At 45.6% G+C, this 20,159-nt stretch overlaps 1 protein-coding gene across 2 annotated transcripts in view; it reads left to right on the forward strand.

Annotated features, from left to right (window-relative positions):
* The window catches only part of TSPEAR (thrombospondin type laminin G domain and EAR repeats), a 143,234-nt gene that overhangs the window by 112,582 nt on the left and 10,493 nt on the right, over positions 1-20,159 (forward strand). For both annotated transcript variants that reach the window (XM_088474137.1, XM_088474138.1), the window contains one exon: positions 1,177-1,406. In XM_088474137.1, coding sequence (XP_088330263.1) covers positions 1,177-1,406 — 230 coding nt within the window. The remainder of the gene's footprint in view (positions 1-1,176; positions 1,407-20,159) is intronic.

The following is a 20,159-nucleotide window of genomic DNA, read 5'->3' on the forward strand; positions in this document are numbered from 1 at the left end:
CATCGGGATTGCGACGAGACCCTTGCGGTAGGGTCTCGCTGCCGCAAGCCCAGGAGTGATTTTGGCTCTATCAGAGCCAAAATCACTCCCACTGACATCACTAGTGATGTCAGTGGGGCCGGACTTAGACGGTAGGCGTTCCCATGGGAACGTCTCCGTCTGGCAGCCACGCCCCCGGAATGCCCACCAAAGGGGGCGTGCTGTCACTCACCATCGACAGCACGCCCCCTTTGGTGCGAGACCCCGAGCGACGTATTTCTCGTCGCTCGCCGGGTCTCGCGCATGCGCATTCGCCCACCATTGACCTGCTAGCGAGCGACCTTCGCTCGCGAGCGGGTCTGAATGACCCCCAGAGTAAGAAAGACCAAGTAACTGTGCATCTTGGTAAAATAATGCTGCACTACAGCTGGGGCAGATTTAAAATGTGCAGAGAGAATTAGATGTGGGAGGGGCTGTGTCCAAATGGAATTCTAAATTGTTATGTTAAAAATAACGCTGTCCAGCATCTGTGGGCTACATCCAAAAGCAGCCAGTATTTACCCCACATGCAAAAAACTATTTATGTATTTGCTCCCCTTGCATTGCAGCATGGTTTGTCCAGGTGCACAATTACTTGCTATTTCTTACTCTATTCTCAAATCTGAATTAGGCCCATGGGAATTTACTATTTTACTTCTGATGGGTTGGGTACAGGAGCCCAATGGTCAAAATGCCAACGGTCAGAATACCGACATCCCGACGGTCAAAATCCCGCAGCCTAACCCTAAAATCCTGATGGATTTTGACCAATCCACCAGGATTCCAACCCTAATCCACCCCTCCAGCAGCCTAACCATAACCTGCCCTTCCCACTGCCTAACAATAACCGTCCTCTCCCGCCACCTAGCACTAACAATCCCCCTAGTGCCTATCCCTAACGTCCCTTCCCACAGCCTAACTCTAACCATCTTCTCCTGTAGCCTAACCCCAACCATTCTCCTTTCCTACTGCCTAACTATAACACACCTCCTAGTGCCTAAACCTAACCTCTAACCCTAATACTCACCTCCATAACCTGTCAGTTTTGTGACTGTCGACTACTGTACATCCCCTTCTGACAAATACATTGCAGTAATGAATAAATAATCATGTTCTTCTCACTCCACCGGGTAAATCTAATAATGTCCTCTATTACAGGCAATGACCACAATATTAACAGTGTTATCTACAAGTGGAACGCAAGCAGCATGCTCTTCGAAATCAACCAGACCATTCCTACCTCAGGTGCCTACGACTGGGAATTCTTCAGCATTGGACCATATGCTTTTCTTGTTGTAGCAAATACATTTAACGGCACATCCACCAACATCCAGTCCCATATCTACATTTGGCTGGGGAGCGCCTTTAGGTCTTTCCAGTCTATAACGGTAAGCACTTGCCCAACGTTTCTTCCATTGTGTTGGTCCATTTACAAGTTTCCCTCTTTCATCCAGGTTTAATGACCATTCAGTAATCGGGTTTATCTGCTCCTTACATCTGTTTTGGTTTTGTCTTAAGTTTTAATATATTGTTATGTTCCAAATGACCTGTAGTGATATAATGCAGCTAGACAGAAGAGCTAGCGAATGTATGGACACATATGTTATAAGAGATAAAGAGCATAACATTTAATATAGTTTCCAGAAAATCATTGGTGCTCAACAAGTGTAACATATAATTAGGGATGCCAAGACATTGAAAGGGCTCCGGGTACTGAGGGGGCGTGGCCACTGGATGGGGTGTGGCTACGACATGTCATGACGTACATTCCTGTGGTGCGCACGCACTGGGAGGGTGTGGCTGCAGCTTTGCAGGGTCGTGGTAATTTGTATCCGCTCTCCCCGTCTCTATCTCTAAATGGTCCAGAGAGCACTATAATGATCCTCATCTTGAATAGAGAATAAAGAAGCCTCCATAAAACTCTAATTGCACAGATTCAAAGTTTGACAAAACCTTACCATTTGCACTAAGGGCCTGATTCAGACCCGCTCGCCGCCGGAGGCAGCTCGCAGGTCTGATGGGCGTTTATTTATTTATTTTTTTCCATCAGGCCGCTCGCTAAGCTGTGGGTGACCACCCACAGCTTTTGCGAGCGGCCTGGAGCCCGTCGCGATTATTGCGACCATCAGGCTTGCGAGGAGACCCTGTGGTAGGGTGTCGGCTCTCGCAAGCGTGAGTGGACTCCCTGCTCTAATAGAGCAGAAAGTCCACTACTGACATCACTAGTGATGTCAGTAGGGCCGCCCACAAACGCCAGGCGTTCCTAAGGGAACGCCTGCGTTTGTGCAGCCACCCCCCCTCCCCGCCTACAAAATGGGGCGAGCTGTCAATCAACATCGACAGCCACCCCGTCTTGTAGCGAGACCCATAGTGACGGGTATCGCGCATGCGCACGCCGGAGGCGACGCATGCACAGTGGGGGACCATCGACCCGCTTGCGAGCGCTGTGCGCTTGCGAGCGGGTCTGAATCAGCTCCGAAATTTCTACAGAGATTTGCAATTCACCTGGCCCAGTTTTAATTATTCAAGTTTCTTTGCAGAGTGCAAATGGCTGTGCCGTGTGCACGCTTCTGCCAACGTTTTAAAACACAGAGAAATATTTTGATAGTTGCTATAAAGTAGGGACAGGTAGCTTAGTTATAATATTAGGTGTACGACATGGAAAAGTGGAGAGTGAAAATGTCAGGAGAGATGCACTACAAGAAACGTAATTATGTGAGAAAGATGCAGAAATATAACTGGTAACCATTGTATTTTAGGCTGCTCTTCCAGCCTGTACACTCTATCTGCTAATGGAACCTATTGGACAACCTCTGTTGTATGCTCATAATAATGGCTAGGCTAGTAAAAGCCAGTGCGGGCAGTGCTGGAGCCTGTAAATACTTGGAGGTTAAGGTAACCTTTTTTCTTTGTAGCTAGATACAAAAGGAGGAAGTAAATGTCAGCTTTTAGCGTGAGGGCACAAATGTAATGTTCTCCTTCCACTATACTAGAAAACCTAGTGGCTATTTGTTGCTCTGGTTAAATTGCTCTTCCATTTAGTTCTGAGGGTAAACCTTCTGCTGTGCTTTGTGTCTTGTGAGTTAGCAGTCTGGAATGAGCTGAGTCACATTGGAAACTGCAGTACCATAAATACAGAGTGACTCCTATCGCCAAACATATCCGTGTAATCCTGTTCCTGGCCGTGGCCTCTGCGCTATAATGGGTAGATAGATGGACTATAGCTTCTTTATTAACAATAAATCATATGTTTCTATATGATATTCAATTTGTTTTTTTTTTAATTGCAGAGACATAAATCTGTACAGATCGCTGCCATATTTCCTGGGAGGAATTAATGTGGGGCTGGACTGGTTTGGATGATGGCGCAGAGATCAGTACTGGGAATTACTATATTTAGAACTGTACATAAAAGATTTAGGGGTCTATTTACTAAGCAGTGTTAGGAGACAGAGTGAAAAGTGATAAGAAAGTGATAAGGTGCCAGCCAATCAGCTCCCAACTGTCATTTTTTCAAACACAGCCTGTGAGATGACAGTTGGGAGCTGATTGGCTGGCACCTTATCACTTTCTTATCACTTTTCACTCTTGTCTCTTAACACTGCTTAGTAACTAGACTCCGTAATTTTATATGTATAACAAAGACAGATACTTAGTTTGTACCAGAACAAAGGAAGTGGTACTGTATACTTTGGGCCTGAGGTGGACGCTAATGCATACGCAGCCGCGCTTTCCCACGCACGCAGCTGTGAAAATATGCTAATGTTTGCAAAGATCACCCTTCATACTTGCATGCGCGATCGCATGCATGCATAACTATCGGTAACATCGAAAGGACATCGGCGGCCATTTTACCCTTGCGGCAGGTCTGACCTGCTGCAGCCTAGGGAGCACTTCTGCCACACAGGCAGTGGCGTATCTATAATGGGTGCAGTGTGTGCGGGGCACACGGGCCCCCGAGTCCAGGGGGGCCCGCACCGCACACCCTACACCCATATTATTTTAAACTTGCCTATCCGTGGTCCCGCGGCGGGTGTCAGCGCTGCTCAGAACACTGGAAAATGGCCGCCGCTGCCATTTTTCCGGTGTACTGCGCATGCACAGTAGACTCCGGGCACACTCTAGTGCCTGGAGTCTACTAATGCTCCGGTGGCTGGCCAGTCATGTCAGTCGGCTGCCGGCCACCGGGGAGAGAGGAGGGGGGCCTGCACGAGGAGTGCACACTGACTCCCTCCTCTCTTAAGACACCCCTGCACACAGGTTTGCGTATGCACTTGCAGTGGCTAATTTATGCACGTAACGGCGTTTAAACACCCAGGCACGCCTGCGTTTCCTTAACCACCCCCTGTCAACACCCCCAAATGGTCACTTCCTGTTAATCAATCTGAAATGGGCCTCCGTGGCCTGCGGACTTGCACGGCGATTGCTGCGGGATCGCACAACTGCCTACGCGCACTACGGTGCATGCGCAATGACAAACAATCGCTCAGTCTGCATGCGAATTGCAATAGCGTCCACCTCTGAATCACGCCCTTTGTCATTATTTAAATAAAACAGGAAAATAGGTCATACTTTGGATTAGTATATACGGGATGGGTATGAAATACCGACAGATGGGATGCCAGCTGTCAAAATACTGGCAGCGGCATCCCGATGCTCTGTATCCTGACAGGGGTTAGGTAAGTATCCTAACCCTCTCCCTTTAACCATCTAACCCTCCCTACCCTGCACCCTAACCCTCTCCGTTAGTGCCTAAACCTAACACTACCCTCTTGGTGCCTGAACCTAACCCTCCTCCCTTAGTTCCTAACCCTAACCTCCCCCAGTAGTGCCTAAACCTAACCCACCCTGTCCGTAGCCTAACCCTAACCTCCCCCAGTGGTGCCTAAACCGAACCCCCCCTGTCTGTTGCCCAATCCATAACCTCCGCCTAGTAGCGCCTAACCCTCCCAACTCCCCCCCCCCCCCACCCCGCAGCTAACACCTAACCAGCCGGTTGTCGGGGTTCCGGCGTGGGCACCTCTACTACGGTCGGGATTCCGGCGATGGGATTTCGAGAGCCAGCATCCCGGCTGTAGGTATCCCAACTACATCACTTATATACTAATCAGCACAAGTCCTCGTGACCAATGAATGATATCTGCGTTCTGAGGACTCCTATACAATGCAGGCCTTAAGTCTGATGGCTAGCATAGGATAAAGTAACATGTACTGGTATCTTGTATAAAATGCAGGACCCAAGCTCTGGCAATGTGTGCAATAAAAGACCCTCCACTATGGTGGTCAATATACAATGCAGACCCGGGTTATTTCCTAGTTGCTAGTGCACAATGCAGAAGCCAGCTGTGGTGGCTAATGTACTCGTAAAATGGTCACACTTTCCTAGGCCACTAGTGTATAATAAATACCTCCTCCCTGAGAGTCACTTCTGCAGACTGGAGGAAGACAATCTAACATCAGGGCAAGTCCCCACAGCCACCAACTTACCACACATGACATTGTGATGTCTAGTACGCTACAGGGCTGAGAGTAGAAAGCTGGATGCCAGATACATCCTTAGGTCATGCCCGGTGCCTTTCCAGGTAGTCAGATGCCTCTCAAGCCGCCCCACAAGATGGAAACAGTGACAGATGCCACCAGGACCTTGCCTACCTCCCTCGGTTCTGTCCTGCTCACTGCTGTCATTGTTATTTGTGCTTGTATCTAGGGTACATTATACCTAGACAGGACAACAGTCCCTAGAACTGTACAACTTGTTAATTACTGCTCCTTGTGCTATCTCTAGAAGCAAGTTCAGACCGCTAAGGGCCTGATTCAGAGCTGAACGCTCTGACCAGAGCGCTCGCTATGAATCAGGGCCGTCCCAGCTAAATTTGGAGCGGCCTCCTGGCCGCTCGCATAGCTGTGGGTGACCACCCACAGCTTATGCGAGCGGCCAAAAAGATGGTCGCGATGGTCAAAGACCATCGCGACCATCGGGCTTGCGACGAGACCCTGCGGTAGGGTCTCGCTGCCGCAAGCCCAGGAGTGATTTTGGCTCTATCAGAGCCAAAATCACTCCCACTGACATCATTACTGATGTCAGTGGGGCCGGACTCAGACGGTAGGCGTTCCCATGGGAACGCCTCCGTCTGGCAGTCACGCCCCCGGCACGCCCACCAAAGGGAGCGTGTTGTCAATCAACATCGACAGCACGCCCCCTTTGGTGCGAGACCCGGAGCGACGGAGACCCGTCGCTATCCGGGTCTCGCACATGCGCACGACGGAGCTCCCTCCGTCGTGCGCATGCGCAGTGGGGCAACATCGACCCGTTTGCAAGCGTCCTTTGCTTGCGAACAGGTCTGAATGACCCCCTAAGTCAGAAGTGACAACTGATATTGGAAACTCCCAGGGTAGTGCCCCACGTAACTGCCCTCCCTGTCTTATGCTTTAAATGTTAAATGTGCAGTTTTAAGCTGTGCTATGGTTAGTGGGTAGAAAACAATTTAATTGATACTGTATTACATGGTTGCCGACTTTCTGGCTGCCCCTTCCGGGAGGGAGCAGCCAGATCAGCATGACAGGTATGTGTGGCTGGCGCAAGGGGGCGGGGCCGGACAGATTGATGTCATTTGTGGGGGGGGGCCAGACGATCGCATCATTTTGGCCCCGTCCTTGCTACACAATGCCGATATTACAGGCATTGTGAAACAAGGGGTGGGGCCAAAATGACGCGATTCACTGGCCTTCCCCCGCTGCGGTGGTTTCTAAGGTAATTGCCAGGGGTTTGGTGGCCGCCGGGAGGCTTGTCTGCCTTTCTGGGGGGCGGGAGCGGCACCTGATTTTCGGGAGACTCCCGGGCGAATTGGGAGGGTAGGCAAGTATGTATTACACACTAAAAACTGTTTTCAATAACCCACCTCTAAGTAAAGCTCCTGTTACCTAAACACGGGCTGCCTTTTTGTGGTTTAAAATGAAATTCGTGAGACTGCAGCCAATGAATTCATTGAAGCAGCTATTTTATGAATTGAGCAGCTAGTATGTCTGACAATGTAGCCTACACAATCACTATAAACAAGTAACATGACTGAAACACAGCTGAAGCAGCCATGTGGGGATCTACTAAGGCTATATTCTGGGACATACTACCTATCAGTTCACTAGGAACAAGTAATAACACAGAGGCATGGTGAGGCTTTCTCATAAACACTGCTTCATCGCTCAATAGGGCTGTATTAACTGTGAGTAGGCAATGATGGAACTGTAAACCTTTAAAAGCAATAAAAAGGCACTTTTTCAGTAAATCATTGATGAGGGTGTGCTTGTTGTGTAAATGTAATATGTTAGAAGGCAGGCTGCAGCTAGGGGGGCTGGCAACACATGTTTCCTGGGTGACAGAGTAGGGTGCCAGTGGAGGGAGCCGGATCCCTAATCCCGGGTGGGATCCTGTATTTTACTTTTAAATAACACCTGAAAGTGGGGGGAGCAGGGAAGAAGGGTGGTCAACACCATATATCTTATCCCTTCCCAGGGGCTGTGAGCTGCAGCAATAGGCTGCACAGACCCTTCTTCCCGTCTGATGGCCCCTGCTACTCACATCTTTCACGGGTCCTGTTTCCTGAATACTGCTGTAGCTGCAACAAGAGTAACAGTTGAGGTCTCCAACAGGTAACATATAGGAAGGAATTGGTATTGTATTGTATAATGGTCACTGTAATGCTCTCCATGTTATATGGCTGTCACTGATCCTCTCTGTATTATATGCAGTCACTGATGCTTCTGCATTATATAGTGGTCACTGATACTCTGCATTATATGATGTTCACTGTGGTGTTTTTCGTATAATATATCAGTCACACTATGTTCTCCGTATTAAATGTCAGTCACAGTGATGTACTCTGTATTATATGGTGATCACAGTGAAGTTCTCTGTATTATTTGGTGTTTACAGTGATGTTCTCTGTATTATATGGTGGTCATAGTGATGTTCTCTGTATTGTGGTCACAGTGATGTTCTCTGTATAATATGGTGATCACAGTGATGTTCTCTGTTTTATATGGTGGTCACAGTGATGTTCTCTGTATAATATGGTGATCACAGTGATGTTCTCTGTTTTATATGGTGGTCATAGTGATGTTCTCTGTATTATATGGTGGTCACAGTGATGTTCTCTGTATTATATGGTGGTCACAGTGATGTTATCTGTATTATGGTGGTAACAGTGATGTTCTGTGTATTATATGGTGGTCACAGTGATGTTATCTGCAGTACATAGTAGTCACAATGATGTTCTCTGTACTATATGGTGGCCACTTTGCTCAATTATCTTGTAGCCACTGTGATGCTCACTGTATTATATGAACGTCACAGTGATGTTCTCTTCTGCATTATATGGCGTTCACTATGTATTATATGGCAGTCACTGTGATGCTCTGTTGTGGGTGAGTTAATGTAGTACAGGCAGCAATGCTTATCTTTGGGAGGGATTCCATTTGCGATGGGACTCACTGTGTGGTTTAAGCTCCTGGGTTAAGTATCTGGAGCTATTCAATTACTGCCCACTGTTAACCCATGGGCAAGTATTGTATAGATGACTTCTACGAGTGTGGGCAGAAGATGGCCCCTCACATTGGCCCATAGTGATCTCAGTTGATTTTAATTGGATGATTTTGGACAAGTCACATGACATCAGCTGCAATAATGCAGTGTGTGTGGCTAGGATAAGTTTAGCTGGAAACTACAGTCTAACCCAAATGGTTCTCAAAGGATACATCTGAGCAATACACTCTGATATCACATCAAACAGCTGTTTCCATGGTTCCCTTTAATTGGAACATTTCCTGCAAAGACCTATAAGGAGAAGTTGTTTAAGACTTTTAGCCAAGCTGTGTATAGAATGGTAATTATAGTGCAAACCACATTCTGTTGTGCCTGTTTCTGCGTTGCAACCTTCAGTATGAAAACATTGGTCAGAGTGTGGAGCTTCTGTGCTCTGACCAATCAAACCTTTATTCCTACGGCAGTGGCCATGAGTACCGCGGAAGCCTGTAAGATGTAGTCGCTTTTGTACATTATGGTTTTTACTTTGCCAAGTACCCTGGACGCTGACTTTGGAGCAAAGATGACCTTTTCATATGAATCTATAAGTAATACGTAGTGGGTTATTTTTTAATAACCCTTTTTTCTGCTGTGTGTCTATATTGTCATTTTTATACATGAGCACTACAGGTGCCAGCGGGCCCTGGCATAGGGGGAGCAGGCTGTCACTTGTGGTTCACCAGGCACCAGCATGCCCTTACAATTGGGAAGGTAAATATTCTTTAGTCCTCCGCTACACAAAGCTGTGCTTTCCTGTATTAGGCTGGTTGGCACTATGGTGGCAGGAGCCCGTCTGCTATAGTGCCTCCAGGTAATGCTTAGTGCTCTTACAGGGGTATTCAATATGAGAGCGAAAATTCATTTTTTGCGTTAATATCGCACCTATGACGTCATTATCGCAGGTTTTAGTTTTACACCGTATTCAATTTGAAAGACTTATCGCAGGTTCGAAAAGTCTTTGATAAAAAACGGGGATAACTTTTCACCATTGAATAGGTGTCGAAAAAAAGTGCAGAATTGGGGTTTAGGGGTGCAGGCTTAATAAAAATAGCCTGCACCCCTGGGAATGACATTTAAAAATTAACTGTGTCAAAAAATGTTTAAAAAAAATTAGGGACACCCCAAAAAATTAATTAAAAAATTAGGGTGAAAAAAAAAAAATGGGAAAAAATTGTTAAACAATAAGGAAATAGGTTCAGGGCTATTCTGCAAGTATGCGGCAGGTGTTTTCTAGAATAGAATTATAGCGGCAGGTGCACAAATGCAGAATTTTTAAAAACTTACTTTAGGGACATCAAAATATGCTAGTACCCATTTTCATGTACCCCAAATTTGATGGGACCACTTAAAAAAACGAAAAAAAATAACCTAAGTGCTCTTCTGCATCACTTCTTCAATGTCGGGGTAAAAAACACCTGTTGCGGCTATTTAAATCCCCGACTTTCAATTACAGGCTAAAACGGGGGTACCCATAGTGATCCCCCATGTTTTTACAACTTTAGGGGGGTCTTACAATTTTTTTAAGGAAAATTTTATAACTTTACGCAAATCACACTTCGCAGGCTCCCGTTTTCGTTAGTTTCATATTGAATACGGGGATAAGCGGGCGCGCGCCCGATACTTTATCCCAGGTAAAAGCTCCGATATGAAACGTAAACTTTGACAGCGAAGTTTACATTTCATATTGAATTCCCCTCTTAATGGGAATGTGTCCCCCTGTATTTTCCAATACCAGCCTAGGCCGAAGTCCTAGTGTTGGTTGCTCTGTTGAGGGGGAGGGGCCTAAACTGATTTTTTCTTTTCCTATTTTTTTTTTTATATATCAATATTGTGAAACTGTAATGTCTTCAATGTGTGACTTCATAACCAGCCGCACATCGCCGGCCGAATGGCGGCTCACCCTCCAAAGTACTTCTTGTGTCTTGGAGACCATAGTCGCTGTAATCGTGTCTTAAAATTTACTGAAAAATCCACAGACTATTACATTCCCCACAGGGACTTTTTATTTTCCATCTGAGCAAAAATATATCTCACTTTAAATAAAAATTATATATTGCCTGTTAATCAGAAAATAAATTGACATAATGTGAATGTGGTTATTGGTAATTTCATAGCATCAGCCTTGTTCAACATAACCTTTATGTCAAATGAAAGTTCATATAAACAAGATTATTGCTTTTTATGTTATATCATAATTGAACTTTTTTAGATATAAGACATTGGCCCTGATTCAGAGCCAGACGCTCTGACAGAACGCTCGCTCTGAATCAGGGCCTTCCCTCTGAATTTTAGAGCGGCCTCCTGGCCACTCGCATAGTGAGCAGCAAAAAAGATGGTCGCGATGGTCAAGACCATCGCGACCATCGGGCTTGCGACGAGACCCTTGTGGTAGGGTCTCATTGCCTCAAGCCCTGGAGTGCTTTTGGCTCTATCAGAGCTGAAAGCACTCCCACTGACATCACTTGTGATGTCAGTGGGGCCGGCCCCAGATGGTAGGCGTTCCCATGGGCAGGCACACCCACCAAAGGGGGCGTCCTGTCACTCACCTTCGACAGCACACCTCCTTTGTAGCGAGACCCAAAGCGACAGCTTGGCCGTCACTATCCGGGTCTCGCGCATGTGCACGATGAAGCCGCCTCAGTCGTGCGCATGCGCACTGGCCTAACATCGACCCGCTTACGAGCGCTCAGCGCTCGCCAGCGGGTCTGAATTAGGCCCATTGTCCTTCTGAATCCAGTTTAGAGGGACGGATTCAGTATCGATCACAATTTTGATTGCTGCTGCAAATTTGCATGGAACGCAGCAGCGAAAATATGCCAAAGCTTGCCAAAGCTCAGCCGGCATGAAGACGCCCACCACTGCTTTCTCATATCCCTCCAATGTCGCTCTACTACACAAACATCGGTACCAGTGAAGCACATCGGCCAGTCACGCAGCTTTTACTATAAAAAACAATCGGTTGATCCGTATCCGTAATCGCACTTGCGTACGCTACTGAATCAAGCCCAGAGTCCCGTCGTTCTTTCCACGAGTGCATGCTCCCAAGTCCAGTCCGAGTGTGGTGCTGTTTCCACCAAAAGAGTGATAAGAGGGATTCCAATAATTATAAATTGCTCCCCCTTTAATGTCTTGTTTAAAATAATAACTACGTCTCACACAATTGTCAATGACCCTTAAAGTAAAATATGTTTATGTGGCTAACGCCTTTGATCTTATTTCAATTTGCAGTTATCATCTTCCTCCAGTAGGTGGCAGTTGAAGAGTATGTGGTTTTGTTATTTATTACCCAGGCAATCTTGTGATGTGAATGGGGTGTAAATGGCCGGGACATTTTTTTATTTTTTTTATTTACAAATAAGATGCATTTTTCCTTACTCTCAAGGGCATGTGCCTTCAGTCTATTTTTTGGGTACAAATTATTTATAAAACACAAGTTACATTGATGACATGCACAGGCGTGAGCTGGCTACCTGCGTGGTGGGGTATTTGTATATCTATTGAAACATATTAATATTTATTTATAAATTAAAATACATCACCTACCAGCCCCACGTAACTAGTATTGATTGCAGAAGCTATTCTAGTGACCTATATGCAACACATTTGTGGTGGGCAATAGGCCAGCAGCCTGGTGAGCCTTTACCAGGAGATCACAGCTCTATAATTAGACCATGTAATTAGTGACTGGTTATTAGTGGTTACTACTAGATTAGCGAGAGAGGTCTGAGTAGGAGTGAGCGGGTGACTCTAACAGGTACCTGTGGAATCTGAGGGCACGTGGGGCATTTTGGAGATAGCAGGTGGCACGGAAGGAATGAGAGAGCATTTTATTGGCAATTAGGGGGTCTGATAGCATAAGGACACATTTTGGAGCTAGTGGGAGATCTGAGTGTGAATGTAATTTAGAGACTTTATTATTCAAACACTCAAATTAGGGACAGTGTGGTAACTATTCAGAAGCGACAATAGTTTGCAGTTTTAACCCCTTTTTGTCCGGGTATTAGAGTGAGCAGGAACCTGAGTGAGGGAATCTGTGCAGTAGGTTTTATCAGTATGCGCCTGTGGCAGAAAGTTAGTGTAAGTGGGACCTTCCCAGAGAGTGCAGGCTACTGACTGTAAAGGTTTGCGCAGCTTGGCATTGCTGTATAGTTCTTATGGTACACACTGGAGCGCTGTCGTTACGATTTGGCCAAAGCGTAACACCATATCGTGCATATCTCGCAGTGTGTGTGCGCAATATGCCCATTCCCACGGTGCCTAGTTCACATCAAACCTGATCATATGGCAAGTGGCCCCATTCATGTTAAAGAAGGACGGAACGAGTGGCCATTCCGTCGTTCATAACATGGCTCTTATGTGTACCCACGGTACAAAATGTTGGGCCGACATATCGTCCCGGTACACATCGTCCAATGTGTACCTAGCTTTACCACGGTGGGCGAAGGACCTGTGCCAGTCACTGATAAGGAGTGGTTGCCGGCTACAGAACAAGCAGCCCATTAACGTGTATAAGGCCGCGTGGAAAGTGTGTAAAGCCTGCGGTGCACGGTTTTAAGTAATGTGTAACACCTAAATTTGGTTCTCTGAAGGCTGATATTAGGATAGTAGTGTGAGCTAACTGCTATTTGTGTGGGCACCTTACCTATCTGCACACGATCCCCCGATGTGTGCGATTACCCCTGTACTCTCCCCCGGCAGCTCCTACACACGAATTGTAGTAAAAAGCATCCAATCTGACTTAAGAGCTATCTTGCATCTTAACTTTTTTTTTCCAGTGCATCGGGTCCCAGATTGTCAGATCTGCCCCACTGCACGGCAGATCTGACGATGCGATGTGCGACCAGCGGGGACGCGCATCGCATCGTGATCATGAGTGGGGACTCACGATTTACTCTCAATTTTGGCCATATTTTACACAATCTGTATTGTATCGGAATCGGCCAGATCGGGTTAAATATCACTGTGTGTGGCCAGCATAAGGGGTCATATAGATCAGAGTTGTCTTAACAGCAGTGTGGGCCCTGGGCAAAGCAATGCACTGGGGCCCCTACCCACCGATTCATGGGAAAAAAATGTAAATGGTCAATAAAATTAAACCCTCCTGCATGCCCATCAGACCTCCCACACATGCAGAGAGACTATGTCTGACTGGTTTGAAGCCGGCGGATGAAGTGAAACTGGGACTGAGGTGAGAACTAATCATGTGGTTGGGGGTGGGGGGGGGGGTTGATGGGGATGGAGGAGGTTAGATCAGAATACAGTGCACCGGCGGCTGGCTTATAAAAATATCACATTTGCCAACTGGCCGCAGCTGCAGGGGGGCGGGTTGGAGGGCCCCTACAAGCTTTGGGCCCTTGGGCACCTGCCCAACAAGCCCAATGGAAGAGATGGCCCTGATATAGATATAGATTTAACTCATAAATCTATATCTATATGATACTGTAATAAGCAAAGCTTGGAAGCAACGTGTCTTTCTATCTCCTGCTCCTCTAATGTAAGGGTGTCAAAACCAGCACCTGTACATCTGTGTGCGAATGAGTCTGTATCTGTATACAAAGTGCTAGGATGCGTGACAGCGGCTTTTCTTCACGCCACCTTTCGTTGTGGCTTTGTACATATTTAAAATTAATTCCTGTGTGATTAAAGTTTCAGCCGAGAGTCTCTGGTAGAGAGACGTTTCACGGCGACTGCGGTGCAAATAAGATGCAGATTTTAAGCAGAAGTCGCTATGCTACAATGCTTGGCGTGGCTCACTGGCACCGGGCGCCTCACGCTGCATGGCGTATTATATATTATATATCGTTTTTTTTCTAAACCTAAGAAAGATAGACAAATACGGTACATTTCATGGTAATTTTCATTATTATTCTGAAATATGTAAAATTATTACTGGTAAAATTATGTGGACGTGAATTAAAATTCCTGTTTCATTACGACATTTTTGTTTTGTGTTCTAGAAAAAAAAAAAATCAAAAACAACAATATAAATCGACGGGTAGAGTAACAAATTAAAATGTCATTGCTGGTGAAATTGTCGCATGAAACAGAAAAACGGGACAGATGGGAGTTCAAAAATGTATACAGCTTTCATATATATGAATAGATCAGTCCTATGTGGAGTTGTTATATAAAATATAATATTTTGTTCTTGGATCCGCTTTAACAGTGCCAGACACACAGAGACAAGCCGGTAATTTTTTTAGAACGCCGGGCTCCGCATTTAAAATGCAAATGAAAAATATAATCTCCTTTCATCTCAATTATGAGGTAGAGTGACTGCACATACAGTAATGGAAGGAAGTAGGACATTCAGACTCTTTTTAATTTCTCAGCTAAAATCTATGACTTTTATGGGTGTGTAATTAGAGAATTACCACAGCTCCCATTAATACTGCTTAATATGGAGTTTTAAGTGGGTGTCGTGCATGCATTACGCGGTCGTGTTTTGTATAAGAAGACATACAATGAAAGAAACATCTTGCTTCATCTGAGCTCACGCTATTGATTGGCTGTCAGCGAGGCTATTGGTGCAATAAAGCTTTTCAATTACACGCAGTTTTTTTACTGATGTTTGTTAAAAGACCATAAATTTAAAGAGAAATTCACAAATTAAACAGATGAAAATGAATGAAAACTACAGTATACTGCTTTTTAAACCAGTTTACTTTCATTCCCCATCTGTAAATTTACAATTTGTTTTGACTTCACTTAATGAAACATTAACTAATGATTAAACATTATCTTATACCAGCTGGCCAGGATTGCACTGGGGCGCCAGTTGAGGCGGGCTCAATCAAGCACAAATTGCAGCCCCCAAGGAGGGGGAGGGGGAGCCTGGTGCGAGCCTACGACGCCATGGAAAATGCTCTTCGCAAATAATCCCAGCCTTGCCTTTTGGTCCAAGCTCCTGGCTCCGTCACGGAGCCTCCATGATGTTGTAGCCCAGCCCGCGCGATGTCATGACATTGCGGCCCAGCAAGTCACCTGGCCAGGGGCGCCTCGGACCCCTAGATTGTAATACGCAGTTTGGAAGATCAGTAAACGTGAAAGTATTCAACATGCAGAGGACACAAATTGTAAAATTGTTGCAGTCGACCATTAATTAATAGAAAATAGAGATCTGTTTAGCGACCAATATTTCTAGATCCAAATCTGCAAAGCCTGTGCTTGTCTATGGAAATTAGGGACAGCTGTCAGCCATGAGGGGGGTTTTATTCATGGAAGCTTTGGTCATTTTACAACTTCAAATGTGCTTAAATCTAAAGCAAATATTTGCTTTGAAATGAGAAAGAGATTACACAGATAAAAGAGAATATATCATGGGCTGGGCTAAGCAAGCCGGGGTCATCTGGTTTAGGCATCTCTGCTTTCTCATTCATCTGAATATAACTGAGTGCATGACAGCCTAGGCTATTATGGCAGCAGGCTAGGAGTATGCAGCATTTCTATTAATATGACACTTAAACTATTAGCTGGCTAAAAATACTTGTGTCACTAAGTACAGGACGGTGAATAGCAAATGCATGCCTCCAGAAACCAGCAGCCGCACGTAACATCCAGCTGCCGCTTATTTCCGGAGACATTCACAGTGTGGGGATATGCCGCTGGAGGATTATGTCTCACACCACACATCCATTTTTTCCCTAACCGCTCCATGTCACTCTTATATGTACTACAGCCATGGCCAAACGTTTTGAGAATGACACAAGTATTTGTTTCACAAAGTTTACTGCTTCAGTGTTTTTAGACCTTTTTGTCAGATGTTACTATGGTATACTGAAGTAACATTACAGGCATTTCATAAGTGTCAAAGGCTTTTATTGACAATTACATTAAGTTTATGCAGAGAGTCAATATTTGCAGCGTTGACCCTTCTTTTTCAAGACCTCTGCAATTCACCCTGGCATGCTGTCACTCAACTTCTGGGCCACATACTGACTGATGGCCGCCCATTCTTGCCTAATCAATGCTTGGAGTTTGTCAGAATTTGGGGGTTTCAGTTTGTCCATCCGCCTATGGAGCATTGACCACAAGTTCTCAATGGGATTAAGGTCTGGGGAGTTTCCTGGCCATGGACTCAAAATTTCGATGTTTTGTTCCCCGAGCCGCTTAGTTTTCACTTTTGCCTTATGGCAAGGTGCTCCATCATGCTGGAAAAGGCATTGTTCATCACCAAACTGTTCTTGGATGGTTGGGAGAAGTTGCTCTTGGAGGATGTTTTGGTACCATTCCTTATTCATGGCTGTGTTCATAGGCAAAATTGTGAGTGATCCCACTCCCCTGGCTGAGAAGCAAACCCACACATGAATGGTCTCAGGATGCGTTACTGTTGGCAGGAATGATGCAACTTTTAAATTTCGATTTGTTCCAGTATAGGAGGGGAGGAATTGATCAGGTACCTGGTGCGTGTTGCAGCACTTAGAATACGGTGACTTATTTTTTTTTATTATTTTTTTCGGGAGGAACGGCCGGGCTTCAACCTACTAAGACTGGGACAGGCAGTTTGCTATAATACCATCTTGGGGGGAATATGCCTCCAGTGCCCAGGCAACCCTTGTCTGACATTCAATCAATAACACCCACATTTTATAGCTAAGACTCCTTCTGCTCAGCCAAGCTTAACATTAAATACATTGCTTTTAATAAATAGAGTAATCATATATTTTTCCCCTGGTAGAGGACGGGTACAAATTTGCGCTGATGATGATGACCTCGCATACTGTATGTCACTGATGTGAATATGCACCTCCATATTTTGTACAGCTGTGCATTGACGCAGAAATACACATTAATTTTGTAACTTTTTTTCCCGTAAATTACACACATTTTACCAACAATTCTGCTGCAGCTCCATTGTACAGTACACAGTGTCCATTAACATAACATTAGCAATATTGAGAGGTTTAAACTTTAAATAGAGGGTCTGAGTATCTCTATTATCCTTTTCATTCTGGGAACACACTTGGCGATATATCGATCGCCCGATGTGTACACCCGATATGTCGTTCACAGACCTATCTGCAGCACAGGCGTATACTGACTGTAGGGACCACCGACACTGACATCACAACTGTTGTGATGTCAGCCCAGACACATTGAGCGGCCGATTAGTAAGTTTGTATAGCTTACCAATTGGTTGTTGGGACAGTAGGTCATCAGCTGACCGATCCGTCCTCTAACTGTGTACCCAGCATAAGCCAGTTCTATCTATACTTTTTGTATGGACACATGAATTCAGTCTTGTGTGCTAAAAATAGTGTAGCTACATCCTTCTGTGCTGAAAGAAATAGTTATGTAATATAGATTTAGCAGTTTTAATGAAAGCGACAACCCGGCCTTGGAAGGAAAACTGAATGTGACATTTTTACCTCTATATATAACAGAGAATCCTTCCACATTGATGATATACAGTATAAATTCTGAATGGAATATAGCATAGACCCAGCTAATATGCTTCAGTGTATGGTGTGCATCCAATGTTATCTGATAGGTGAATAACAAAGATGAAAGTGTACTATTAATGAGCAATAACCTATTGCCAATCTATTATATAATGTGACTTTTCCACATGTTTATACCCTTTATCATATGAGTGTCTCATGTTTATTAGTTGACATTTGTAATAACTTGTACTGTTTGTCTAAACATTGTTTGCAATTATTCTACCTTTATAGCATGTATGATATTTACTTTGCTTAATACATTGTAGCCTCAATATCTTTCTACCACAAAGCTTCCATGCTATGGTCCATAACCAACCCTAAGGGGGGGAGATGTATCAAGCAGTGATAAGAGTGAAGTGGACCAGTGGAGAAGTTACCATATCAACCAATCAGCTCCTACCTATCATTTTATAGAATGTACCTAGTGGACCAGTGGAGAAGTTACCCATAGCAACCAATCAGCTCCTACTTATCATTTTATAGAATGTACCTAGTGGACCAGTGGCGAAGTTACCATAGCAACCAATCAGCTCCTACCTATCATTTTATAAAATGTACCTAATAAATGCCACCTCAAAGCTGATTGGTAGTTATGGGTACAGTAACTTCTCCACGCTTTTCACTTCTTAAGACATCAGCCCCTAAAGACCTAAAGCACTACAATTAAGTGACTGGCAAAGTGGCATAATCCACCACATACTGTAGAGAGCTATTTGTGGACACCCCAGAACCATGTATGTCACTCTGATGTGTGCACGGCCATGCTTGTGACAACTGTCTGCTTTTTGGTGTCTACCGGGGAATGACAGTGTCAGCATAAATCTTTGTGTCCACTCACTATAAATGAAAAATCCTAATTGAATGTACTGGACCTATAAACTTATGACGGCTACAAGCGAACAGCCCTTAGTGTTGTAATCAGCTCTTATGGTCTCAATTACCTCATCTCTCTCTCCCCCCCTCCCTCCCTCTCTCTCTCCCCCCTCCCTCCCTCTCTCTCTCCCCCCTCCCTCCCTCTCTCTCTCCCCCCTCCCTCCCTCTCTCTCTCCCCCCTCCTTCCCTCTCTCCCCCCCCTCCTTCCCTCTCTCTCCCCCCCCCCCAAATGTAACTCTCCTCCCTCACCTGTCCCTTTCTCATGGGTCCAGTTAACTCCCTGCTCTATTCTTATAAATGACCCAGTTAAAAGTCAAGATGTTAATGTCTGAGATCACCTTCTTGCCCCTCCATGTACAACACTACTCAGCCTTCTGCTACCTGGGGGTCATCCTTGATCCAACCCTGTACTTCATTATCCCAAACCTTCCACTTTCATCTTCAAAACCATTGCTAGGATAAGACCATCTCTGAAGTTATAAAAACTCCCATTCTCTCTCATGATCTCCTGCTGTGATTATACAGAATCCAATTAAAACTTCTCAGCCTTCTCTACCGCAGACTGTAATCGCAGACTGAGACTACACCGATCCATCACAGAGTGATTGACAGAAGTACCGTTTGGGGGTGATGACGGGGGGTGGTCGGTGAAACACAGGTGTGCCATGGCGTTTGAACGCCGTTGCATGGGCATGCATAAATTATCCACTGCGACAAAATACGCAGCCTGGGGCCTCATAGCATGCGCAGAAGTAAGCAAATCCTGAGTAAGGTCTGACCTGCTTTAACTGTGCGTGAGGCTGCGATGGTACTCCATTACATCGATGTTTTGCAGTCTTGACAAAAATTACGGATGTGCGTGTAGAGTCCGCCCTAGGCATAGGCAAACTAAGCACATGCTAGTGTGCCATGGCCGGTTGTGAAGTGTGCCGCAGTGTGCCGCAGGGCTGTCAGAGCCATCGGGCACATTTTACTGTACTTCAGCATCCCAGGCCGCTGAGCTCCTCTGGGAGACTTAGGCGCGACCGGGTAGTGACCTGCAAAGATGCGGCGGCGTGACATCACAGGTCACGCACGCCGCATTGTCCACTGCCCTCCAGCCCGCTCTGCCAGCCAACGCCCTGCGCCAATCAGCCAGCCCGCGCTCTGTCCAGGCAGGCTCTGCAGCCAACCCGGAAGCCCGCCCGCACGCGATCCTGCTGCAGTGTGAGTGACAAGGGGGAAAGAAATGTGGGTTTTGTGGGGAC

The sequence above is a fragment of the Taudactylus pleione genome, unplaced genomic scaffold, assembly GCF_031769625.1.
Source record: "Taudactylus pleione unplaced genomic scaffold, aTauple2 ptg000147l, whole genome shotgun sequence".
NCBI classification, from domain to species: domain Eukaryota; kingdom Metazoa; phylum Chordata; class Amphibia; order Anura; family Myobatrachidae; genus Taudactylus; species Taudactylus pleione.